Source organism: Myiozetetes cayanensis, unplaced genomic scaffold (genome assembly GCF_022539395.1).
Source record: "Myiozetetes cayanensis isolate MyiCay16 unplaced genomic scaffold, myiCay2020 scf3, whole genome shotgun sequence".
Taxonomy (NCBI): Eukaryota; Metazoa; Chordata; class Aves; order Passeriformes; family Tyrannidae; genus Myiozetetes; species Myiozetetes cayanensis.
Genome location: NW_026087521.1, coordinates 69,726,623 through 69,753,165, shown reverse-complemented (window position 1 = coordinate 69,753,165; position 26,543 = coordinate 69,726,623). Strand labels below are relative to the sequence as shown.

Sequence of the window (26,543 nt, the reverse complement as noted above, 5' to 3'; positions counted from 1 at the left end):
AACAACTACTTACCTGTCAAGGTTCAAATATGCTAGCAAGACACTCAATTAGGAACTAAAAAAAACCCCAAACAAACAAAAAACAACACACAAAAAACAAACAAACCAAACTAAACCAAAAAACAACCAATAAAAAACCCCAAACAAAACCAGAAAATCCCAACCTCAAACTATGTGAGCCCTGGAATTTAGATGAGCTTTACTATCCTGCAGGGATCATCTTTTCTTAGCCTTATTTCAAGAGCCAACTAGAATGTGCCTTTGCCAGGGAGGAGATTCGATTCTGATGAACACAGAACCACCTGGATTTGGTATTTATTTTAATGGAATATCCAAGACCAATGAAGTCCAAGATTACATTTGGAGTGACTCAGTCCACATATTCCATTCTTCATTGCTAGGATGAATCCCAGACCATGTGTAAGGGTGTTAGTGGGGAGCCCAGCCCTCACCTGCCCTCTTCCCTGTGTCCAGACTAAGGAGTCCTCAGCACCCACTGTCCCAAAGACAGACCACGGTTTCCTGCCCTCTGCTAGGAGGGCCTTCAAAAGCAGGCAAAGGGGTCTGGTTTATGTGCTCAAGAAACTAAAAACTATTGGGAGAGGTCAAATTTATGGCTCCATGGACATCTACAACTCTCAGCAGTCACAGATCCAACTAGTTTATTTATCTGCTCTGCTGTCAGAAGAACTGAAATACTCATTTTTATCTTTTGCTCTGTGTTTTGGCAGCTAACCATCACAACTGTTGTTATCAAAGCTGCCAGAAATAGCTCGCCATGTGCAACAGTATTTTTGTTAGAGCACACATAAAATATACAAAAATAGACAGATATTTGAGTTATATACATGCACAAATACACTAAGGGGTTCTGGTGCAAATAAAGATTCACCATCAGCTTCAAGCAATGAGATTTATCAGAGTATGTGGCTGTTCTGTCTGTTTTTCCACAGAAATGCATCATCTCAAAGTAAAAATTAATGGCTAGCAAAATAATCAGCATACCATCCATGTACCACTGAAACACTCCCTCAGCCCACCAAGCTTTCTGCCTTTGAAGAATTAGAAGCTCAGAGCACTTAAAGGAAATAAAAACCCCCAACCCTCAGCATATAAAGAGCTCTTTTGCAATTTCCTAATCCTGGGATAAATCCTTAGCTGCATTAACCGACATTAGCCTCAAGTGCATGTATTCCTAACTTTTGCTATTTGCTCTTCTTTTACTGCAAGAATCTGAACCACCATCGTGACAATATTAACACTTACCACTCTCACCCTCTGACAGAATCCACAGCTCATTTATTACAGGGAGCAAGGGATAGGCTGCTGGAGGGAATCAATAATACCCAGCACAGCGAGGAGTTTCTTTCAGAATGCGTATTTGGAGTTGCCATCTTTATACAGAAAGTTGTTAACCATTACCAAGGGAATATCAGTTTATAGAAATCATATAAATATTATTATATATACATACACACTATATATATATATTGTTGTCATAATAACCAAGTCAGTGTATGTCTAGTAAAGTTCCTGGTTTTTGAGTGTTCCACTTCTTTTCAAAGGCTGTTTTGCCTCTTTTAGTATTTCCTACATGCATTGCAGCAAAACACAGGAACCTGTTGTAAAACTGCCGGTTTATCCACGATGTCTTCCTACCAGGAGTGCAGCTGTTTTGCCTGTTATCACTTCCAGGTGGTCAGGACAGGCTTTCCTAAATCCCTTGCCCGGCTTCCTTTGGCTCCCATGGATTGCCCAGAGCGACCCCTCGGGTCCCGCTCGGGCCCATCACTCTGTGCCATCTCTTCATCATATCTGGAAAAGAGACAAGCTCAGTGCCTAGTCCTGCTACAAACACAAAAATAAGTCCTCTATATTCTATTTTTATATTCTATTTTTCTTCATATCTAGCACTGAAATGGAGCACAAGCTGTCCCACACGCAGCTCTGTGCCTGCTCGGTGTGACATGGCAGCTCCGATTCTACAAAATACAATCTGATTTTACAACACAGATCATCTGAAATAAATATCCTGAACTGCATTTTGAAAGAGACACAAACCATCTGGCAGCTTTAGTTAAAACTCCTGAGCTTGTGAAATTTTGTGCTTGTGAAATTTCCCATGTACTTCTGCAGGTCCCTGTGGTTAAGCAGAACACGAGGCTGCTGCCAGTTAAATAAAGTCTGAAGTTGTTGCTTCAAAGGGAGGATTTTTAGCTGCAGTGTTAAAAACCCCACTGTTGCATCAGAGAGTGAGAAGGGAAAGAATGAGGTGAACTAAGCAACCATGTGATTAAATTCAATGGCAACACTTCACCACAGTGATGAGTAGTTCTTTAAATAGCTAAACCTTTACAATATCTAAAATATTTTTAATATAGATATATAATTTTTAATATGTCTGTGCAATACCTTTTCATATACCTATATAAAATATCTTTTAAATACCTTAAAGTACCCTTTTAATATCTATGGCCTCAGATAACTCATCAGTGTATACTGAGTTATCTAAGTATACAACTCAGTATATACTGACCTCTCAGCTATGCAAATTCCAAGCAGAATTTAGCTTTAGGTAGGTAATTGTAATTAACAAAAGACAAGACTATAACATGGTGTAGAACAATCAAAATATATACTTAGTTACACTATTTTATGGGGGTTCACTGCTACCATGTATGTTAACTCATTTCTCTCCTTATAGTACAGATGGAGGAATTTTAAAAGTATCTGACAACTTTATTTATGGTTACATCCAAGAATTAGAGGAGCAAAGAGGCACTCTTTCTGTGAACTGAGACAAAATTTGCATCAAATAACTATTCTACCTATTTAACTACCATCTATCTATTACCCTCAACACAACTGAAGTCCTACACATGTAGCAGACAAACATTCTCTTTGTCCCTCAAACCCGGCTGCTGGAAGCTCAGAAGGTGCAGTCAGGGGCTTATCAGACACCATCCTCTCTGGACATGAGGTGAGACAACTCCTCCCACCTCCAGTGTCACCAAGACACAAAGTGGTACCTTATGTCTCTTTTTTTCCCTCCAGAATGAAGTTCACCTTCTCTCTTTGGCCTACATTACACATGGAAAAAAAGGAGGGAGGTGACAGAAAAACACCACATAAAAACTGACAAAACTCACAAGACTTCATAATTGCCAAGGACCTCCTTTGGTGGAGATTTATTCCATTTACAGTCAGGAATTTCCCCGTTGGGCACAGCAATGTTGAGGGTGTCATTAATCAGATTATACTTCAGGATCCGATCGTTGGCGGTGCTGGAAGTGAGGGAAGGGGAAGCATTGACCTACAAAAGCCAAAAATAGAGCCAGCATCAATTTTTTTGGGGTGGTATATGGTTCTCCAAAGTGCATCTGTGATGACTGTGTGTACCACAGGGGAAGACTCAAAGCACATCTCTCAGTTCCTCAGACACTGGAAGGAATCCCCCCACTGGGAATTTCTCTTTTTACTTAAAAAGGAAAGGACCCAACCACTGCAGTGTCAGCCTGGAGATTTTTACTCAGATGAGATCACCAGGGTGAATCAGACAAGACACAGATTTTTTATTTTTTTTTTAACTGAGTTTACATGGTTACAAACCCCATAAATTTCAGCACTTGCAATTTGCCCAGTTCACTGTTACATACAGAAATCCAGGGGACTCTTCTAGGTAAACAACTTTTCTTTAAGTTCTTAATTTGAATTCTCCTCTGTTGGTTGGAGCAGGGTGCTGATAAAGCCAAGGGGGTGGTTTTGATCCCTGCTTGGGCCGTTCCCTTAAGAGTTGGGACTTGATGATCCTTGTGGGTCCCTTCCAACTCAGAATATTCCGTGATTCTGTGAAATTCTGAGCTGGAAAACACATCCATGCTCTCTGTTCGAAGCACTACATTGGATCTTGTCTTAGTTAAAACTGGGATTCATTGAACATATCTCTGTTGCACATTTATTTTGGAGAAGTGGCATCAGAACAATAAACAGACTTATTTTTTTATGAAGTTCCTTTACTTTTAATTATGTCGAGGAGGAAGAGGGATGGGTAAAATTTATATTGAACAAACAGGTCTAAAGTTAATACACTAAATTTATGTAGAAAAAAAAACCACCTTCCAAATATTCCATTTATCCTTCGTGTGCCCCTTTTCTTTCCTCTCAATCTGTAACATTAAGGCCATGACAGCATCTAAAACTTCAATTTAATGTTAAAAAAACTTAATTTGATGTTATGTTCCATCGAGCCAATGCCAATTTTACAGCTACAGTATCTAACAGGGCTGCCAACATTCTCAAGCCCAATTGTATGGATGCACTGGATTTAAGAAACAGAAACAGCAATTTGGTCATCACATGGCCCATTTTACTTTCCATCATTTTCCTTAATCCATTTATGAATGAACAAAAAACATTGTTTAAAAAGAGGAAAGGCTATGTTGGAATCTACTTTAGTTTTTTTCCTGTGTTTCAGGCAACCTTACCTCAATTAGCCAGGGTTTCAGCTTGTCATCAATGATAATGTCATATCCATAGCACTCAAAGCAGTGTTTATCATTATTCATTACAGGCTAAAAAATTTTAAAAAAGAAAGAAAAAGACAAAAATATGTGTTAAAATCAACCATTCAGTAAGTCACCCGATTACACACTTTGTTTGCTAGAATGTGATGACACTGAATTTCCACAGTGATTTTTCAGTGCTATAACTCTGATATAAACTGATATAAGACAGAGGACCAACAAATTTCATGCCTAATCATTCTCAACACTTTGTCTCTTCTCTTCTCTTTAAAGATGCTGCTAATATTGGATTAAATCCCTTTTCTTCTCCCAGCTACTAAGTTCAGGATTGCCTTTTTTCCCCAAGCTATAAGCAAATATTTCAATACTAATGATTGCACTGATACCAAGAATGAAGTTACATTAACTCTCCATTATGTTTCCAGTGTAAAAATAAGTGTTTTCAGATTTTGCAAAAGCAGCACCAATATTTAAAGCCTACAAACATCAGGAGAAAAAAAGGAACTTTGAAAATGTGCAGCTTCACAAATTCTTTCAACTTCAGGAAAAGAGGACACATTCAAAAACATTTCCTTTATTCTGCTGCTGCAACTATGCAGAAACTTTGGGCTGAGCAGTTCCAAGATGCCTTTTTTAAATTAGAAATAGCTCAAGTCAACTACAACCCCAAAGCCAGGAGAGACCAAGACCAAGTCGTGCCTGGCTGATCCTCCAGAGAATCAGGAGCTTTCCAGCATCTGCTCAACGTTTGCAGTAGGCACAGTAAGACTCCTCTGCTCTGCAAATAAATCTCATCAGATCTTTTAGAGAAACCTTAGTAGCAGGTTAGGGAGATGTTTTTCCCCAAAGTAATCACAAGAGCTTTTCAGTTCTTCAGGGTCTGGAAAAGGGGGAAGGAGGAACAAGCATCTCATTATATTTGTTGTCAGAAAGGCAGAGGACCAACAAATTTCATGCTCAGTCGTTCTTAACACTTTTTCTCTTCTCTTCTAAGGGTCTGCTATCATTGGATTTAATCCCTTTCGCTCTTCCAGCTGTTTTCAAATAGGATTGCCCAGCAAAAGGCCAAGTTAAGCAGAGCTCCCCCACCTCCCACTGCTCCTTGCAGTGTGACCTTGTCCCTCCTCCTCGTGCTGAGTCTGGTGCTCTGCTCCTTCCATGACTCAGCTGATTGCACTGGCAGAACACTAAACCCATCAATAAAGCCAGGCAGCAATTTGTCAGGGAGCTGACTCAGCTCACAGCAGTGCCAGGACCAACCCAAAACAGAGGACAACACAATGCACTTGGGAGCAGGAGAGTCCTTGGCACCACTGGGCTCCTCAGTCACCCCGGGTGACCCCCAGGGTGATACCTGCTCTCCAAAGTTATCACTCAAACACCACAAAGTCACTCAAGCAGAGGGACTGCTCGTTACTTCTGTTTTGTTTTCGGGTTTGGTTTTTTTTTTTTTTTTAAATAAAAGTTCATTATAACTACGTGACTTGTGTATAAAAGAGGGGAAAGGAGGTTATGTAACTCTGATGAACTAATAGCCTGAGGTTTTCTCTGCTGGATTGTCCTCCAGAGGTATTTTTTTTTTCCTTGACACATTTGTTATTGCTGCAGTGACGTCACACATTTTGGCAGAACTTAATCCTATTCACAAGGGCAGTATCAAGTCATATTAAATAGTTCACAAAGCCCTTAAGGAAAGAGATTTACTCACTCCTTCAAATACAGGCAGATAGCTCACCCACCCAGAGAAGTCAAGAGATGACAGCACTGTGGAAATCAGCAGCAACACCATCACTCAAACAGCAGCAAACAGGGGTAGGGGCTTTGATGGCAAACCCACTCTGATGGCTGTGAGGGGCCTGCAGCCCTAATGCTGCAGCTGGCAGCATTCCCGGGACAGTACTCACCGCCACAGCCTTCAGGGACTGCACAATTATCCAGTGGATTTCATCAAATAACTTGTTGGTGACTTCTTTTCCACGGGTGCTCTCCAGGTACAGCCTTAGGTTACTCACTGTCCACTTCCCTCCGTGGATGTGGTTGTAATCATCCTGAAGGGTTTAAGGAGTTCATTCAGTCTAAGACTTTGAAGTGGCTCAGCAGGTTGGTTGTTTTTTTTTTTCATTCACACAAAAAGTCCACTCTTATAGTTACATAAAAAGTATTGCTCTAAAAAGAGAGTTGGCAAATTGTTCTTCAGCTTCACTTTGAACTGCCTTCTACAGAGACAACTGTTTGTATTATGTATGCTGATATCTCACGTTTCAAATCAAATATCAAATCTTTCTTAGAAGAGAAAAACAGCAGGTACTTTGACAGTTTTAGAGTAAGACATGAGTTAAGATTTAGAAATGTCAGTTTAAAAATGTGAAAGGAAAGAATTGAATGTTTTCCTCCTCTGGGGAAAAGGGAGAAGCAATCAAGGGAGCAAGAGCTAAATGTCACTGAAGTTAGCTGTTCTTAAATGCAGCACTTGAAAGTGCTTGTCTGTGTTTATTCATTTAAAACAGGACTTGTCTGTTCCCACAAGGCAAACATGGGCTCTTCTTAAGAGACTTCTTAACTGACAACAGTTACATTCAAGACAGGGAGACAAATGACACATAAATTCCTTTTAAAAGTTAATTTTTCAAGTAATTCAGTACAAAAAGCTGCTGTTACTGAAACTGGACAAGAGGATACCTTATATTTGTCTTTTCAGAGGCTATCAAGGCTCTGCATTATTTCTCTTTAAATGGAGAGACAAGAGCAGAGACAGGGTGTTCACACCGATGGAAAGACACATGTTTAGCCCCAGGTAACTCTCAGGAAAACTGCTCTGTCCCTTTATAAAGGTTCTCCTCAGATAATTTCATTACACAATCACAACTGTTTAATTAAAGACATCAAAACAAAGTAGGATATTGCAGGCTACATAGGAGACCACTGAGTGAAAATAATTAAGTATAAGAATTATTGCTGTTTTGCAGGGAATGATGACTTGGAACTGTATTTTCCAGCAGAAACATTCCAGTGGGTATTCCGACTTACCCTGCTTCCTTAATTTTACCCTTTCCCTCTCCCAGTACTGATTTGTACCCTTTTCAAATCAGGGATGTTTTCACAGGAGCCTGTAGGGTACAAACACACTGGAAGGCTGTGGTTCCCTCAGGGCTGAGAGTGGAGATGAACAGCCAGAACTCACAGGAGTTTTTCCAGACCCCATCATAATTCTGACAAATCACCTGACAGCTCAAATTAGGGGGAGTTTTGGAAGACTAAAACTGCACAGCCTAAGTGCCTCCCAAGTTACAGGCACATCTAAAACAGAAGAACAAACAGGAAGGCTTTACATTAAATTTCTCTTATCCTGTCTCCAAAACTCAATAGATATCAGGGGTTTCCAGTTTAAGAAAAGCTTTTCAAATATTCTAGCAGTGATTCCACATTTTAAGGCTGCTCCTTCTATACCCATTTCCTGTTCTTTATTCTCTCAAAATGACCTCACCACCACTTTCACTGCTGCTTTTATTTGGGGAAGATCTTGAAGGCCATTCTTTAACCGGCAGAGAAGATGGAACGGTGCACAATAACAAGACAGGCCACCACCTGCCTCACCTCTTCACTGCTACTGAGAACAGCACCAGGATTTATTCTCTGAGTTGTGTGGGTCCATAACTAATTCTCAGCGTGCCCTGTCAGCCCACAATGTGTTCAAAGCACTTCCCAAAGTAGCATCTGAGCAATGAAATGTTCGTAGTACGGACAGAAATGCCACGTCACCCCTGAGCCAGCAGCCCTTTCCTCCCCACTGCTGAATTTCAGCCCACTGGGACACAGGGAAGTGCTGCCAGAGCTATTGTGTTTCCAGGTGTTTTAGGAATATCCGTGGCAAATTCCAGGACAGAACTGTTGTGCAGGCAGAATTCCACCTTTGTCCAGGCAAGAGGAAGCCACCAGCTGTCCAGGCAGCACGCAGAGATCAGGAAGGAGATACTAAAGCACTGCTGTAAAGCACAAATCCACAGGAACCAAGCACCATTAATTTCATTGCTCAATCCCTAAGTGAGCATATTAACATTTAAATGAAAAGAGATTTGTAGAACACCCCTACTCTCAACTGCTGAAGATACCACAGCCTTTTGCAGATCATTATCTTGCACACTTCTGATCTCCAGCCTTCTGAAATGTATTTATTTTCTAAGTGCAAGTTGAGGTATTTTAGTTGCAAGGTCGTGAAAAACACACCAAAACCTCTTTATGCCAAGTTTTTGGGACAATGTAAGAAAATCAGTCTTGCTACAAAAGAGCACCTAAGAACACTTACCCCATGTTTCTGAATGGCAACATTGGTGAGATGCACAAACATGTTGTCCAGTTCACTGGTGCTTGGGGTGTATTTTACTGTGCAAAAACGGCAAAATCCAAGCTTATACCTTAAAAACAAAAGTCATTAAACCGTGTTAAATCCCAACAATTAAAACTTCTTTCAAGCAACAAGCCCCACGTTATTTTGACTGCTTTAGACCACTGTCCCAAAACAAAACCACAAATGTATACAAACTTACATGTAACACCTCAGCGGGCGGTAGGTGGATACTAAAACATACAGCCGGAGGTCAAATTTCTTTCCCCCAATGAGCAAGGGATTGTTGATGTAGAGTGAAATCACGTAGGCTTCTTTGGAAGACTGGGACACAAACCTGAAAAATACAACTCATGTTTGCAATAGAACACAGTAACTCTTTTTTTTTTTTTTTTCTCCTTCAGAAGTATTCTGGGAATTTTTGAACTGATTGAAATCTTGCCTCTTTTGCCAAGACAAGGTCTACAGCTGTGGTGGTTGATGATACACACCACAAAAAAAAGGCAACAAAAATGTTGGCGTAGATATATCTATATATGTATAAAAGTTAATGTGTGTACGTGTGTATGTATAACTGATCACTGTGAATGAACCATTGAAACCTAGTTTTGAAGTTCACACTGTAGCTGACCAAGCCAGTCTTTTCCTGAAAGAGGATTTAGAGCTTGGCTGGGTTCAGACAAGCAAAAGGCACACAGTACATTACCTTCCCTGTTCAAGGTCTTACACCACCAGAATATTTGCATTTATGCTTGGTGTGCAACTGCAAACCACTGGGAAAAGCTGAGGTAACTTTCAGACTCCGACATTCCTCAGATTCCAAGTCCAACAGGGAAGCAAATTCTCAAGTGATATTCAGCCAGTCACTTGATCACAGGAAAAAACCTTAAACCTTAGTTGTGTGATCAAAACTTCTCCTAGCAGAGAAAAGCACAGATTGCTAAACTGTTTCATCAACATGAGGTGTATTATTTTCTGTTCCAAAAGGACAACGCATTTATTTCAGATAAATCCATTCTTCCTTTGTACTAACTTAGAAAGTGATTTAATGCACATTAAGTAATTACTGAAATTGCCAGGGGAAGATTTTTCTCTTGCTTCCTGTTATTTAACACTATGAAGCAGAACAATTTATTTCTGCGCAGTTTTTTTTTTCTCCCCCCACCAACACTTGAGAGCATTTTTATAAAGAATAGCTACTTGCACAGTTCTTTGTACCTCCTCCTGCCAAAACAAGTCCTGCTGAAGGAGGAAGCCAGATAACAACTGAGATTAAATGCAAACCTAATGATATAATGACAAAGCAACAACAATCATGGAATACTTTTCCCATGCATCAGACAATCAGAGCGTTGATGTGGTTCACCTGATTGCAGAAAAACACAATAAAAGGCTTTAAGGTCTTCAGAACTCACGAAGATGTTTTGCTGTCTCGAGACCATTTTTAATCTGGGAGAGTTTATTGATCAGAAATATCCCTTTCCCCTGAGCTTTGCCACAAGGTTTCATAATCCAGGTGCTGGAGGGATTCTTCCTGAATTCCTCAACGAAGAGATTATAATCGGCAGGGAGCATGAAAGTCACAGGGACAAAATCTGAGTTAAGGGGGGGGAAAAGAGAAAGGAGCACAATTAAGGACAGTATATCTGATAAGGCTACTGACACATAACAGATGGGGAAAAAAATTCAGTCTAAAAAATAAATTTTCCAGTCTGGCATGACCCACCTTCACTAAGACTCACATTGCTTTTTATCCCACTTAAATTCTAGTTTTTACCAAAACAATTGCAAAATATTTCATGATGCCACCTTCACATGAACAGATTCTAATTCACATGAATCAGTTTTCTTCTTCTGTTTAGATGCTGTGAAATTACAGTACTAGATACCATTCCAACTCAATCAAAATTTCACCATTCCATCCACCAACTTACCATCCCCTGTGCAGGCAAAAAAAAGAATGTTGATGTTGTCTCCTGTTTGGATTTGGAATTTTTACTTCCATGTAACCCCCATTAGTTATTCTTACTTTCTCCCACAATCAGTTTTACCATGATTACTGAAATCTAAAGAAAAGCACTTTTCATTTTTTGCTATCAGATTATCTTCACTTCCATCCATAAAGAACTGTTTCTTGCATGGATATGAAGTGTTTTCATTTCACTTTCTGAAGATGTAAATCAACTCCACACATTCCCACCTGTTTCACTTTGATGCTTTCTGACCCCCAAATCAACTCTCCTCATTCCTGATTTATTCTTGGTTTAGTTTGGGGGTTCTTGGTTGTTTTGGGGTGTTTTTTTTTAGTCTGGCTTTCTTTTTTTTTTCTGGGTTTTTTTTCCTTTGTTCTCAAACTTTTCCCAAATTTCTCCTCTGAAGTGTTTGTTCATTCAGTTCGGTCCAGAGCCTTTCTGCAAAAGTTTATTTTAGTTTTTGCTCCAGTATAAGACTTTCAGATGATGTTTTTTTCACTTTTGAATTAAAGAAACTGCAACTCTGTATCATATGAAGTACAAGGGCCCTTTGGTTCCACCACTAATTTTATTACAAAGTACCTCAATCCCACAATTTTCCCTCCTCAAAATAATTATAAAAACCCCAAAATGAATCAAACCTGACAAAAATCCAACCAACCAACCAACCCATCCCCTGGACTCCCACACACCCCCACAAAAATCCTAGTCACAAATGTAGTCCTGCACCCTCACATTTAAAAATAATAATTTCCCTATCACTTCACCCAATGTTGACCTTATTACTTACAAAACTAAGCCTAAAAATTAAACCAGAACTAAATTCCATGCATGCAAACTGAATTTGTGCTCCTCCTTGAGTAGTAACACTGGGGGGGAACTGTGGCTTAGTGCTGTGGGAATACAACAGGGAAACAAGGAAGTGCTCAGTCTTTTATTCCTGCTTTGTCTCTACTTCAACAAGTTCCCTCTATTCCTCTCAACTTGTAAAATATTATCCTTCAAAGCAAGGTTGGTGAAAAGAAAAAAAAGAGGAAATCTGACAAGGAGAACAACGCACCCAAATAAATATATTTCCCATTTTCATCTTTTTCTGCGAGGGGACTTCCTTCTTTCTCGAGTTCTTTCCTGTATCTCTTGATGTTCTTTACCATCAGATCTTTCCTGGTCAGCTCGTAGTGGTTTGGGAAGTGATTGACGATCTGGTCATCGGAGAGGCGGTATCCGGTTTCCACACTGAAAACGTTCCTGATGGTTTGCACGCTCATCCTGAAAGCAGGGACAGGCACCAAATTACTTCTCCCAAGAAACACAACCCAGGAGGACAAAGCAGAAATGGTTTTGCTCCGGTTTCTTCATCTTTTCTCTTGTTTCTCTTTATAGAATAATATTTTGGCGGAGTTACAATCCAACATATCCTGAAATTCTACAAGCTAAGCAAATGAAATCCTGCTGGAGGTTTTATCAGTCCCTCTACTGGTCCTGAAATTGGTGCAGAAAGTGAGGACAGGAAGATGACAAACTGGCCCTACTGGACTCTCGGGCTTGTTGGTAGTCAGGTCAACCTCCAGCAGGGCCTAGAAATGACTGAAGTGCCCCCAAATGCTACAGAAGCCCAGGACAAAGTCATCAAATCAGTTATCTCCCACATTTTTCACTGAGGATAAGAGCAGGGACAGGCACTGCCAAGAATTTCCAGTCTTAGATGTCTCACAGTGAAAATTTAAGAATACTCTCTGAAAGCCATCAACCTGAAACAGTTATCATTTCAGAAAGAAAAACAAACAAACCAACAACCAGTCACACAACAACTTCCATGAGTGATCCCCCACTCCCCACAGCTGCATTCCAAAGGCATGAGCAGATTAGTACCAGATTCCTGCCCGTTTAAATAAGTGGTTCACAAAGGGCACATTTGGCAGCACAAACTGCCATTCTGCTGCATTTGAAAGGGACATTATAAATTGTTTGGTTTATTTAAAGAGTGCTGTTTCTGCCAATTAACAGATTAGTGCATTCTAGGACAGCATTTCATGGTCTTATATTAGACAAATACCAAATAAGAAGGCAGATTATTTACTCCCCTCCTTTCAGCAGAATCTTGATCTAATTTCACATTCACTCTCAGCACTGAAATGCTGAATAATTGGTCTGCATATAAATCATTACTATAAAGGAGAAGGAAAGTACAAGGCATTTATTATTAAAGAATAAAGTGGTCTCTGGTTACAGGGCAAGCCTCTACAACATGGACAAAATAGTACTTTATCATATATTGCAACTGTGAACTCTTGAGTGATTTTGCTCATGTTGTGTCGTCGGAAAATTCTGGGAAAAGATACATTCAAAGACTCCCCTTAAACCACAAATTCCCTGCAACTGAAAAGGAAAAACTCTGCTTACTGCATAAAAAAAGGTCAGTTCTAATTTCTGCACTTTTCACTGTTCAATACGTACTTTGTTTTATTATTCATGGTATCGACACAAGACACTAAAATGCTTCACAAATTTTAGAAACCGGCATTTGTAACGTGCTTACCAATAAAAATTCCAGTCCTCGTTTTCTGCCACCTGAATCCACCCTCTTTTCTCAAAGTTGTTTATGAGCACCGATTTTTCTATGTCAGTCACCCACTTCACCTTCCCTGCCATTGTCCCAGAGCAGGATCAACCTGTTGGCAAGGAACAGTTTAAAGGTGGGAAAGTCAGAGCAGAAGTAGCACACAGAAACCACTTCCATGGAGATGTATAAATTTAAAAATCAAGGAAAACAGCAACTTAGATTCAGAGTGAAACCCTGCATTTCTCAGCGGGACACAAGGACACAAGGGCAGGAGTTACAGGGACCTTTCACACCTGTAACCGATCCCGCTAAACCCTGACAGCAGGATTTCCCCACGCCCAAGGAGTGTTTATGAGCTGCGTTCCAGCTCCCGACACCAGGTGTCACTTTTCCACACGGGATCTCACTCCCCCGCAGCAGCGTTTTGTCAGGATCACCCGATCATTCCGGCCGTGCTTCACAGAAATCAACTGCAGGGAAATCCTAGTTCAGAAGGAAATCGCTTGGAGCCAAAGGCAGACTCCCTCCCCAGAAAAAAAACCACGCAAAGCAGTGGGAGGGTGGGGTTATTGCACACTCATACACTCATAACACTATCTACTGCCCCTTCCACGGACAATTTTCTGCTGAAAAGGAAATTAAAACATAAAATCACCTTTGCTAAATGCAGTAATTCAATTAGTGCAAGTGAGTAATGACTGTAGTGAATATCATTTCTGCAAGTAAGATACTGGACTGGAATTCCAGGGGTCTTCATTTTCCAGGACTGGATATGGAGATGTACAATTCACAGTAAGCTCAGGCCCCTACAGTTCCTTTCTTCCTGGGAGATATAACCCATTAGATAGTGCTCCCCCCCCCAGACTATTTATGCTGTAAAATCCTACAAGGCAGAAATGTTTGCTATTAAACTCCAATTTTACAGAGTTTCAGACATGCTTATTTTTTATTCCTATTGGCAAACCGATTTGAAATCAAGCTTAAACTGACAGAAAAGAGCACATGAAGGCTCAGGGTCTGCCTCTCTGTGTGTGCTCAGTTCTTGCAAGGTCGTGATCTCTCCCTGGGTGTTCCAGGTACTACCAAAACAAAAGGAAATGGAACAAAGGGATGCCTTTATTTGTACTGAAGTGTGTAGGATCGACAATCAGTGACTCACTAGTGCCACGCACCACCTTGCTGTGGTTTTAAAAGCTCAGGGATTAGCATCACCTGCTGCACATCCTATGGCAAGGAACCCTGAGAGACTCCATGTCCTGATCCAGCGAGTGGATTCTGTGGAAGCAGGGAGGGGTTATGTTGACTCCCAGAGGCTGCACTGTGCTTGATTTCAGAAGCCAGACACAGTCCAGCAGAAGATTCACACACAGGAAGGCTACACGTTGAAGACAACTTACACCAGAAATAAAACACAAAAATTACAAGTTTGCCGTTCTTTTCCTGTTTTTGGGAACTTAAGGCCTTACAGCTCCCTCCTGCTACAGGAGGATTTTGAAAGGATAACAATACAAACAGCAGACTGAGAACTCCTCCTTGGTTTCTGCAGACAGTTTGATCTCCTCAGATGGATGTTCAAGTGGCCTCAATTGGTTCAATCTCCCAATTTTGTATAAACTGATAACTGAAACCCACCAACAAGGACGCACAAAGAAACAACATATTAAGCCATACCAAAATCTTTCTTATTTTCAGTGGCACAATTTTAATACAGCGTTATTTTCTGCAGGAATCCTCTGATCTGCATACTAGGTATTGCAGATAACCAGGTCACCACCACCACCAGGTTGTGCTGACGGCAGGCTTACCTTTCCACGCCGCAAAACACAAGTTAAGCCGTGCAGGCACCCGGCCCAGCCAGCTCCATGTCCTTCCGAGGGCAGGGAACGTCCCTGTGCTGTTGGCTATGGAATTTCTCCCTGGAAAATCCAGGTCGGCTGAGGCCGCTGAGCACTCAGAGGAGGGCGGGAGGTTTCCCGAAGGGTCAGGGATAAGGAGGAGCCCGAGGCTGAAACAGACACTTCGATGTTGGGGGGAGGTGTATCAGGGGGTGTAGGGGTATGGGCATGAGGGGGGTGTGGGGTTGTATAGGGGCTGTGGGGTGTCCGGGGGGTGTGGAGGGGGTGTATGGGGAAGGGGAGTGGGGGGTCTGTGGGAGTGGGGGGCTGTATGGGAGGGGTGGGGTGTATGGGGGGTGAGGGTGTATGGGGAAGGGGGTTTTGGGGGTGTGTGGGTGTATCGGAAGGGGTGTGGGTGGTGAGGTGTGATCGGACAGGGCGTATGGGAGGTTTGTGGGGTGAACAGGAGCGTGGGTGTGTGGGGTGTATGGTGGGCATGAATGGGGAGGTGCGTGTGGGGTGAATGGGAGCGTGTGTGGGGTTTATGTGTGTGTGTGTGGTGGGGGATGAATGGAGAGCCCGTGGGGTGAATGGGAGGGCGTGTGGGGGATGAATGGAGAGCCTGTGGGGTGAATGGGAAGGCGTGCGGTGGGGCGAAAGGGGGCGCGCGGGTCTGGGGGGGTGTGTGCGCAGGGGGAGCAGGGGAGCGACGAGGACGGAGGAGGAAGATGGGGCTGCGTGTGCAGGGGGTGCCGGGGAAGGGGGCACGGACACACACGACCCTCCCCGCGCCGCGCCGCTCTCACCTGTGGGCGGGAGGCGCTGCCCCTCAGGCCGGGCCGTCCCCGCCGGCCGCCGCCATCGCCCCGCCCGTTCCGGCGGCGCTGCCGGGGCGGGGCCGCCATGGCCCGGCCGCCATGTCGGGTGCGGGGCGGCCCCTCAGCGAGGACCCCGCACAGAGTTCACGGGCAAATCCACCCCTGGATGTCCCCGCAACACCAAACCCTCCCCCCCCAGGGGCGCTCGAGCCCCTGTGTGAGCCCCTCAGGTGCTAAAGGGTTGGTCACCCACGTGGCTGTAGGAATAGCTGATTTTGTACCGGTGCTGTTCAAAGGAAGCGTCCAGATTTCCACCCCGGTGTCCGTAGCATCACCGTGGGATCGCTGGATGGTTTGGGATGGGCAGGGACACCTTCCCCTATCCCAGGTTGGTCCAAGCCCCGTCCAGCCTGGCCTTGGACACTTCCAGGGATGGAGCGGCCACAGCTTCTCTGGGCACCCTGTGCCATCGTCAGCACGATCAACAACTATAATTCACAGTGAAATAGTACAAAAAAGAGTTACGGCGTTAGCTCCCGTGCAGAGAAGCCTGACTTACACATTCAAAATTCCTTCCAAAAGGAAATCATGTTAAGACACCTGACGTATATTAAGGTCACTGACATTTTGTGGTAGGCTCAATACAAAACAATAAAGTATTACATAACGGACAAATCACTTGTTATGATACCTTTAATTTGTCCCTGTAAGACAAGCTGCTCATTAAAAAAATAGATGCATGAAGACAGTAGCTGAAATAAGCGGTTTGCAGTGTGTAGGAGTAGAGCAAATAACTCTGAAAGTGTGCGTGATCTCTTTATTTCCTAAGAGCCTTATTTCCCCAGATAATCTGAATAGAATAAACACGCTTTATGATTCGCCAGATCACCCTCTGGTAATGGGCTGTTTCGAGGATGCGACTAAAGGGAAAACGTTAAATTTTAATAATTACTGTAACGGGAGCTATTAAATATTCCCTAGTTCAGCTACGAAAGCAGCTGCAGAATGCAGTGTGTCGTCCTACGGTGACGTGCAGTGGAAATTTGCTGGCACCACAATACCTCTGGCGGCAGAGGGGAGCAGCCTCCACAGCCTTCTTTCCATCGGGGAGGGAGGGACCGCTGCTGTGACACTTGGCGGCGAGAAAAGTGCAACTCAGTCTTCCCCTTTCTGTCAGTCATTTTTTTGGTGGGTCCCTGCGTCCATCCTACCGCAGAGGAAAACTGAGAAAAACAAAACCAAACAAAAAACCAAACACTTTTTATCTCATGGAAGTCTTTTAGCTTAATTCAGCAGTCCTTAACTGAAGTTGCAGTTCCGTGGTATGAAAAGCTGTTGTTTTGTCTTGCTGTCTCTCTGAAACGCACACTGGACAGCATTAAGATCATAGGTAATAACGGACGCCCTAGATTTTAATATGAAGGCATCTCCACTTTGTAACATTATTGTTAAAACAAGGGAAGTGCGGGGTAATTTGAGAGCAGCTCAGTGATGCTCACTGTTATTGTATCAGGAAATGCTGTGGCAGCATTGGCGTGTTATCTTTGTGGCAGAAATCCCTCCTATGATGACATTTGGGTATTCTATTTTAAGCTTGAGGCAACTCGCTGAGTTAAGCGAGGTTACCTGGACGTGCAGAATTAAGCCTGGTTTCGGGAGGGGAACTGTTATTGATTTGAAGCTAAGTAAATACAAGAATTGAAATATCAGAACTGGTGAACAGGAGAAAGTCAGGGCAAGAAGCGATATTACAGAGGTTAATTCCCCTTTTATTATGTTGTACTTTCGAGGCAATTTTCATCCAGCATGTGCAAATGTAAACACAGCACAGTCCTTGGCATGAGCTGGAAGATAAGCTTTGTCATGTTCCTCTTACAGATGAGTAAACCTCGAGGATGAGAGAAAAACATCCATGTGACAGGGAGGTTTATTATGCATAGTGCTGAAGTGGTTTGGATAAGACACACACACACACATACACACACACACACACACACGCACATTTGTACATTTAAAAACTTAGCCGTGAAAGTCGTAAGGACATCCCAGCTCCAGGGGGAGTGCTGTATCTATGCTGCCGGTTCTGCTTCTCCCGGTGTTTACCTTCACTCATAAAGCGATGAAATCATACTATAAATAGAGGGCAAAGTCCACTCTCAAACAGTAACGGGTAAAGTCTCCTGTTTGACATGACAATAAAGCGTGGAGCAACAGGGGGTTTTGGTTCCTTTTAAAGCTCCTCTGCAGTAAAACCGTGCTCTCCACCGCCTGAATCACTCACCACCCTGCTATCAACAGCACAAAAGAAAAACACTGCGAGTCCCATGACCTCACTAAACCTTTCGGGCAAGGGGTCAGCAGCGAAATCTCTCTCTCTTTAACCCCTCAGCAGCCGCTGCCAGGGCTTATCCTGCTCGGCGCCCACACTTCCCCCAGGCACCCAGGGGACAGCGGGGGTACGCGGGTGGTCCCTCAGTCGCTCCAGCTGAGCTGACCCCCGAGGAGAACGCGCTGCCTCGCTGCCCAAAAGCGCACACCCACCCCACCACGGCACTTCCAACCAAACCCGCCCCGCCGCTCCGTGCCCGCTCCCCCCGTGCGGTGTCCCTGCGGGGCGGGGCGGCCGTGCCGTGCCGGGGCGGGGCCGGGCGGACAATAGGGACACTCGGCGGGGACGCCGCGGTGAGTGGCCGGCGCGGCGGGGCCGGGGACCCCCGGGACCCCCCTTCTCCCCACGGCTGCCCTGCGTCCCCGCAGCGCCGGGACGAGGTGAGCGGCGGGGTCCCGGCGGGGAGGAGCGGGAGGAACGGGGTTTTAGGGGGCAGAGCCCGGGCTGCGGTGCCGGGCTGGCCGTGCGGGACCCGCCGCCTCCCTCACCTGCGCTCCGCGCTGTCCCGGGGCGGTCCCGCACAGGCGGCTCCTCCGCCGGCTCCGGCGCCGCAGCATCCTGGGGAGGAGGAAGAGGAGGGATGGATGTGGTTTGACAAACCAGGGTGGGGGTGCCGGGAGGAGTACCCTGTCCCGGCTGCTCCCTGTCCCCGCTGCTCCCGTGTGCGCTCCCGGAGGATGCTGCGAGCGGGACCCGTGTGCTCCGTGCTCGTGTGCGGAGCGAGTGACGAGCGCGGTACGTGTGCTTTCACTCTTCAGCAAAGCAGGAAATAAGCACTCAAAGTAAGCCCGCGATGCACAGCAAAGCGCAGCGTGCCGCTGCTGAAAGGTCTAAAAGTGTTCCCCGCTAAGTCGCTTTTTCTCTGCCTGGGTGCAGGGTGGTGGCAGCGGGAGGGATGTGCGGCAGCAGGGATGGGGACGGATACTGGGTACTTCACCCAGCGCTGTAGGGCAGTGTACGCTCAGTAATGTTTCAGTCATTCCACAGGCGGTGGTTTCGGCAGCGTGGTGAGTCCTGTGATCAAGCAGATTTCTGGGTGTTTGAATGGAAAGGGAGTGTTAGCTTGAGTCTGCTCCCCTAGGCCGTGTATGTAACAAGAAGACAGAGTGGGCTCCACTGTCACTCTCTGTCACAGGTACATGGACAAAGTTATTTTGAGGTAACTTATTTGGGGTACAGTAATTTATCTTTTTTTCATTTGAGGCGTGTCAGTTGAATGGGAGTTAGCACTGAGTATAATGAAGGAGAAAATCAATGTTTATTCAAGGTGTTTGGTCTCTTGTGCTGTCAGAACGTAGCCACTGTAGAGACCCTCTCTGAAAGAAGAAATTAAACAAAATTTCTTGCTTTGCCTGTTTGGTAGGTGTCTGTCTTAGCTCTTTTTAAGGATTTTTATATCCATAGGCTATTGACTGCAAGAGTGGAATAAGAAGAATTGAGCACACTCAGCTTCTGCAGGGCCAAAGCAAGAGGTGGTGGGAGTAGAATAATAACTCTGAGCTTGATGCTGAGGTTACCAAAGGGAGTAGTTTAACCCCTCCTAATGCAGTGTAAATCTGAAATGAAACTGGGAGGCCAAATACTAAAATTAAATCTTACATGGGTAGGGGCTGCAAATCTATAAGAAGAAAATGGGTGAAAACCACATTGTGTCTGAAGAAATACAGTGGTGTATTGGGGTAGGATGAGTTCTGTGCATAAAACCTTTCTTTGCTCCTCACAGTCAGTGCTGCACATTGGATCTGTTTAATAAGAGACTCTGTTTTTATTGTGAATGTCTGCAAGAGGTAGGGAATATACCTATTTTTATTATGAAAAAACCCCAAACACTTAACACACAGTAGGTGAACTAGGATTTTAAGTCATACATTTGTAATGCTCTAATTTATAATAATATAATAAATTTGTAATTTAACTGAAACGGTGTTTGCAAAACTGTTACTACCAAAAGTTTACCAATACAGGGAGCCTAAGTGAAACTGAAAACAGTGTGGCATTTTAATTCTGTATCCTGATGTGCAGAGCAAGAATGACTCACAAATAGTGAGTGAAATTTGAGTTCTTGCACTTACAGTTGTTGCTGTACTCACATCTCTCATCTTCCCAACCCAGCAGCAGTAACTGGGGTTTCAGAGGCACCTGAATGAATGTAAATAGATGATTATATACGTTGTCATACTTACCTCCTACAGCTTGGCCCTGCAGTTCAAGTGACAATTTCAAACAAATACTTCTTCATTATGAAAGAATCTCGACCTTTAGGTGGGACTGAGGAGTGCAAAGGGCAGAAGATGTTTTGAAAGGGAAATGTAAATGTTAGAGCATGAGCTTTCTGGCTTAATCTAAACCTTAACTCTTTGTAAACAAATAGAGCAAAGGTGATATCCCTGAGATAGGTGGTGCTGTCACAAACCAAAAATCTGAACGTGGCAGAGTGTGTGTGAGATTTTTTTTTTTTTTTTAATAGAAATACTTTCAGTTTGGTATCAATGTATTTTCCTATTCAATATTCTCAGTTCTTCCCATAAAAGCTCTTGGGTAAATAATGTTTTCATTTTGCTAACAGCAGACACCCCTCTTTTCTTGTTTCTGTTTCGAAGCCATGGGAATAGGTTTGTGAGCACTGAAGGAATCAGTGGACTCTTCGAGGGAAGTGATACTTTGTAGGCTTATCAAGTCATGGCTTTTTAATGTGGACATAACTATACTACTGCTTTTTAAGGTGGAGATCTCTTGCTCTCCAGAGTCATGTATTAACTGGCACAGCACAGTGGTGCACGGACAACATGCAAATGCTGCTGATGCATAAAAGTCTTGAGGGATTCTCCAAGTCTTAACTCAGAACCAGGGCCCCTTAAAGATTTTCAGCAGAGACTGAAATACAAAATAGTTGTACAAGCTCTTTACTTTAAAAGGTTCCCTCCATTATGTATTTCTTTTGCTACTGAGGTCACAGAACTTGCTTAAGGAATCCTCTTTTTTTTTTTTTTCTGTTTAAATATAATCAAATGCTTAATCCTTATCCTGTTTTCAGGTGAGAGAACCTGTGTTAAATTCCCAGTAAATGCATGTTATCATCATTAACTTACTGAGCATAAAACCAGAAATGAAGGAAAATGTAAGCAGCAGAATGTGTATTTTTTTAGATTTACAGAAGTGTGCCTTTAATGGCTGTTTGAGGCAATATTAACAAGTGTTTTGTGTAAACAGTCTCCAAGGTCATTGATGTTAAGCTGACTGAGAACACAGTATGAGACAAAGAATTAATTTATCTTTGCTCCTTGATCTGCTCCTGATTTAAGAGTTAATCCAGCAACCTGGGTTAACTAACCTGCCCTACTAAAAAAACGAGTAGCAATGACTTCACCTCTCATCTTTCCACGAGAAACTGAGGTTGCTGATGGCATATTCATATTCCTGGTTCTCTGAAACCTGAACTGGCTCTTAATCTTTGCTGGTTTTATCAAAGACTTGCCCTTGTAAAACGGCATTAGAGATTTGTATTCGCAGCAGGGAGGATGATGTCATGTTTTGGAAGAGTTGGCCATGGATTGGAGGTATATATGCAAACAACCAAGCCTCTGTTTGTTTTTCATTTAAATTTGGTTTGCATGGGCAGCTGGGAGAATCTGAAACAGTTTGAGATGTGCTTTGATGCCCTGGGGGTAAAGGGTGAGGGTCTTGTCTGGAAATCCGTATTTATGTGGGTGGGCACTGGGAATCTTGAGCCCAAATATTGGAATTAGATTATTGCTTTTTCCATTATCATCACCAGTTTTATAACTGACTAAACCACATACTGTAATTATTGATAGTTTTACTGTGTCACGTCTGCATGAAATATGTAAGATTGTATGTCTAAGGCATAAAGTGCACACAGACTCTACTATATATAAGTGATAAAATACATAAAGATAATACATTCACTATAATTAATGCATTCAGTGCATTATACTGAAGTATTATTGGGCCTCCCTTAAAAAACTGTGAACACAGCAAATCTAAAGTAAATTTCTGACTAAAAGTAAATTTCAGATCCTTCTGTTTTCCCCCACTCACCTGCTGGTATGCCTTGTTTAGCAACATATTCTTTTTTCAGGAAGGTTTTCTGTTCTCTTTTGCTAGGTAAAAAAAACCCACAACAACCCACAAATAAAAAAACCCTGACTGTGCAAAGTAAACACAGCCTAAACATAATCTTTCTACCGAGGATGCTTCATTATTCAGCCCTAATTGTGCTCATAAACTGCCACAATTTCCATCATATAATTAGCCATTTAGAGGGCTGGTTTTTAAAATTTGGATCTAGGGTATTCAGCAGAACATTAGGTGTGTATTTAAACTTGAAATACATTATTTATTCTGCTGAGGGCAGAAAGTGCAAGATGGGTGGTGGAAGATTAACACATCCTGCTCTGGGGGAGCCAGGAGAGCCTGTGGAGTGTGATATTTGCTCCTCTGCCCAGATCCAGACCTGAAGAACAGAACAGGTCCATGTTAATGCAGCTTCTACGTGCATTTTTCTATTGTACCCACACACCTAAATTTTACAAGCGATGACACAGATCAGTAAAAACACCCCAGGGCTGAGAAGGCAATTGCTAAGCTTTGCTTTGAAACTAAGTTAGACCCACCTTGTTCTTCTTTAAGAGAGCAGCCCTGCCAGACTGCCTTTGCCTCAGCGCTGTCCATCCCATAAAATACATTACAACTCCCCTCTTTTTTCGGATGGGCAGAGCCAACATCCCAGGCTGCAGCTGAGCCGTGGGGAGCGCGGCCCGACAGCTCCCACAGTTTCTTTTTTGGCCCCGTGGGAGGAAGGTATTATGGTGGTAACAGGTGTGAGGTGGCATATGCTGCACTTCGGGCTTTTGTTGTGCTTGTTGTGTGGTTTGTTTACATGTCTGAGTCCTGCGGTGCCTGGACTTTAATTACAGGGCTTTTTCAGAGCACGGTTTTCGTCTCGCACAGAGAGAGACGTTTCCGCCGTGCGGCCCTGTGAATGTGAAACCAGCATCTAGTCTAGAAATGAACAAGACAAAAAAAAAAAAAAAAAGAGAAAGAAAAAGAAGATACCTTTTTTTAGTGTTTTTAGGTTTTTCCCCCCCGCCCCCCTCTCTACATGGTTGTGAAAGCTAAAAATAGTCAGTATACATGTGCAGTAGGCAGCTGACTTTTTATGCTTGGCCTTACTACGTTTTATCCACTATAGTACTTGTTTTACTAGATAACTTTTAAGGACTTATTTTAAGGAATACACCACAATCATACCTGGGCGTTTACTTCCTATGTGTGATGTCTGAGTGAGCACTTCACATCCCCAGCGTCCTCCAAACCTTGCTCTGCCATTCCCAAGTGTCTTGAGCTCTGGTGGAGTTCTTACATCAGGGATTGCCCTGATTCAGAGCTACAAAGTCCTTGGGGGTGACTGGGTATCTGGAAATCAGGAATGCACAAAGTTTCCTTTATGAACATTACCCTTTTTTTTCCCTTTTTTTTTTGGACTGAGGGGAGAGACACAGGAATACATAAAAGAAGTGTTTAAAACAGGACACGGCATGTTTTGAAACAATACAGCACCTGAAAAAAATATTATCTGAACGAAATAAGCCTTTTAACTCACCTGTAAAATATGTTCAGAGAAGTGCTCCCTTGGAGGGAAGGACTGCAGCATTTCCCCTCAGAAACAGAGCTGGGTCCCACAACTCCCTCACAGCAGATGCAGTAAAACTCAGAAGACCTGAACCCCAGCACTGCTAAACCACACAGGTCTTCAGAACTCTGGACATATTTGAAGTCCTCGATTATAAACACCTTTGTAAGGGAAGCAGAAATGCCTTGAACAGAAGGAAAAACCCCAGAAGATTAAACTGCAAACTGTATGACACATAACATCCACCCAGCTGAAACTCATCTGTAGCTGCTTTTCCCCAGCTTTTCCTACATCACTAAGAAGATGCTACCCTTTAAGCCAAGTATATTTTCATTTATCTAGTATCGCATTTCTGTGAGTTTGCTCATGCAATAATATATACACAGTAATTATGAGTAACTTTGCTTCGTGGAAAACTTCATCTAAATACTGAGAGGAGATCAAAGCTCCCCCGGGGCACAGAGGCCTTAACCTCATCCCCAGTGCAAAATTTAAAGGCTTTACAAGGCTGCAGAAACGTGGCAAACCAAATCCCTACCCAGGGGACATTACTTTTTGCTTGGTTTAGTTTCACTTCTGGGAATATTTCACGTGAGTTTTAATTTATTTGACCTGCTGAGGGTGTGCTTAAAAGGAGAAAAGAAATCCGGCCGGAGGAAATCCCCTTTGTTGATGTCCCAGATCACACCATCAACAAAGGGGATTAGTTCTGTAAGGACAGAGCTGGGAAGCAAAGAAACCATCCAAAAAAGCTGGGCAAAACCAATGCCAGATAAAACCAGGGCATCTCCAGAAGATTGTACTTAAATTCATCATCAGGCACCCTCAGGACAAGAGGCAGAGCCAGCAAATATCCAAGAGGCAGGAGTGTTACCTGCCCAAGGGGGTGTGTGTGGTTGGAAATAATCCCCATCCACAACTCTGAGGTTGTTTCCCTTGGTGAACCAAATAAAACCATCCTAATGACTACAAAAACATCAGCCCCTCTCCAAGCTCTGCTCTCTCAGTGTTTCCCAAATAACTTCCCCACTGTACAAGGAGGCAGCTCCACTGATTTCAGTGGTTCCTTCTGTCCACTCTTCTGTGTGGAAAGCTCTTAATAGGTTTAAATCTTCATTATATTTATTTCTGTGGTGAGTTGCTTGTCATTTCCATGGTGGTGGCCTCCAGCTGAGGAAGGTGTGTGAATTTGGGCCTAAATTAAAGACTTAGGAAAAACCTGTTCAAGTTTGGTTTAGATACTTTGCTGCCAGGGGATGTCCATGGGTTAGGGTTGATTTAATGCCAGGCAGGTTGTTGCAATCAGTGTAGGAAAGCATCTCGTACTGAGTGAAACTACTGAGAAACTATACTTGACTACACTGGCTATATTTATCGAGATTTTCCAATTTTTAGGTTGTTTTGGGCCAACCTAAAGCAGCAGCCACCTAAATGCTGCGTGTTTGAATCGCTGAACATCTGTTGGGTCACTGAAACTTTCCTTTGACTGCTCTCAAAATAGTTAATCTTAGCAACACTCGTGTTCTGACTGGAGAGGTAAAAAGAGTAACTCAAAGAGCACTTTAAAGATTAATTTCCATCTAAACTGGGAAGACCTTACGTAACCAGAAGCCACAAGGTTTGTGTGTCATGACTCTCTGCAGAGCAAGATGTCTCAAACAAGGAGGACCTCCAGGCACTTTGTCCTCTCCAGCTACCCCAGCGGAGCACCAGAAGAGGAGCCCTACAGCAACCTCCAGACAATCCCAGACACCGCAGAGCAAATGGGGTTTGATATCAGGTATCACCACATCAATGCTCCTCCTGTCCTCCCCCCCCAGCACAGAGGGGCCAGACTGTCCAGAAGACTTTGCTAAGCCAAATAATCGCGTGGGTTGCTGCTGCAAGCGGGATAGATGCAAGTGCAGATAACCTGTAGTGCAAGATTACCCGGCACAAAGTGCCTGGGAGGTTTTTATCTCGCACAGGGGACACAGATGTGGCTCTTCATGGGAAACCCACCTGTCATAACAGGCAGCTGAAGAGGCCATTTTTACATAATTCTCCAGGCGCCGCTCACAGCAAGCTGGTGGTGCTGCTTTGGGTTTTTCTTAATCCCATACATACATTTTTTTCCAGCTGAAGAGTCAGGGGCTGCCTTTCTCCCCCATCTGTGAAAATTCCTTTCTGTGGGTGGTTTTTGTTTTGTTTTTCTTTTTTTTTTTTTTTTTCCCTGTTGATGGACTGACCAAACCAAGCCCAAGTTTTTTTAAGCAGCTCTCTAGAGTTAAGCTCTTAAGCCCACTGACTATTCAGCAGATCTCAACAGAAATGCAAGTTAAAATTAAAAAAACATATATTCCTGTTATTTGTGTACCAAAATAAACACAAAAACCTGTGTCTGAGAGAAGCTAAATCGAATTGGAAATTTTCATCAGGAAGGCATAACCGGCTTTTGGCATCAAAAT

The 26,543-nt window shown here is 43.3% G+C and overlaps 1 protein-coding gene across 1 annotated transcript; it reads right to left on the bottom strand.

Annotated features, from left to right (window-relative positions):
- Positions 1 to 636: 636 nt before the first annotated feature.
- TTLL1 (TTL family tubulin polyglutamylase complex subunit L1) lies at positions 637 to 16,116 on the bottom strand. Its single transcript, XM_050324047.1, is given in 12 exon segments — positions 637 to 1,815; positions 3,150 to 3,313; positions 4,485 to 4,571; positions 6,428 to 6,571; positions 8,827 to 8,935; positions 9,068 to 9,202; positions 10,281 to 10,311; positions 10,314 to 10,460; positions 11,899 to 12,107; positions 13,378 to 13,510; positions 15,207 to 15,406; positions 16,043 to 16,116. Coding segments are annotated over 10 exon segments (1,269 nt in total). The 5' UTR covers positions 13,491 to 13,510; positions 15,207 to 15,406; positions 16,043 to 16,116; the 3' UTR covers positions 637 to 1,685.
- Positions 16,117 to 26,543: the final 10,427 nt, after the last annotated feature.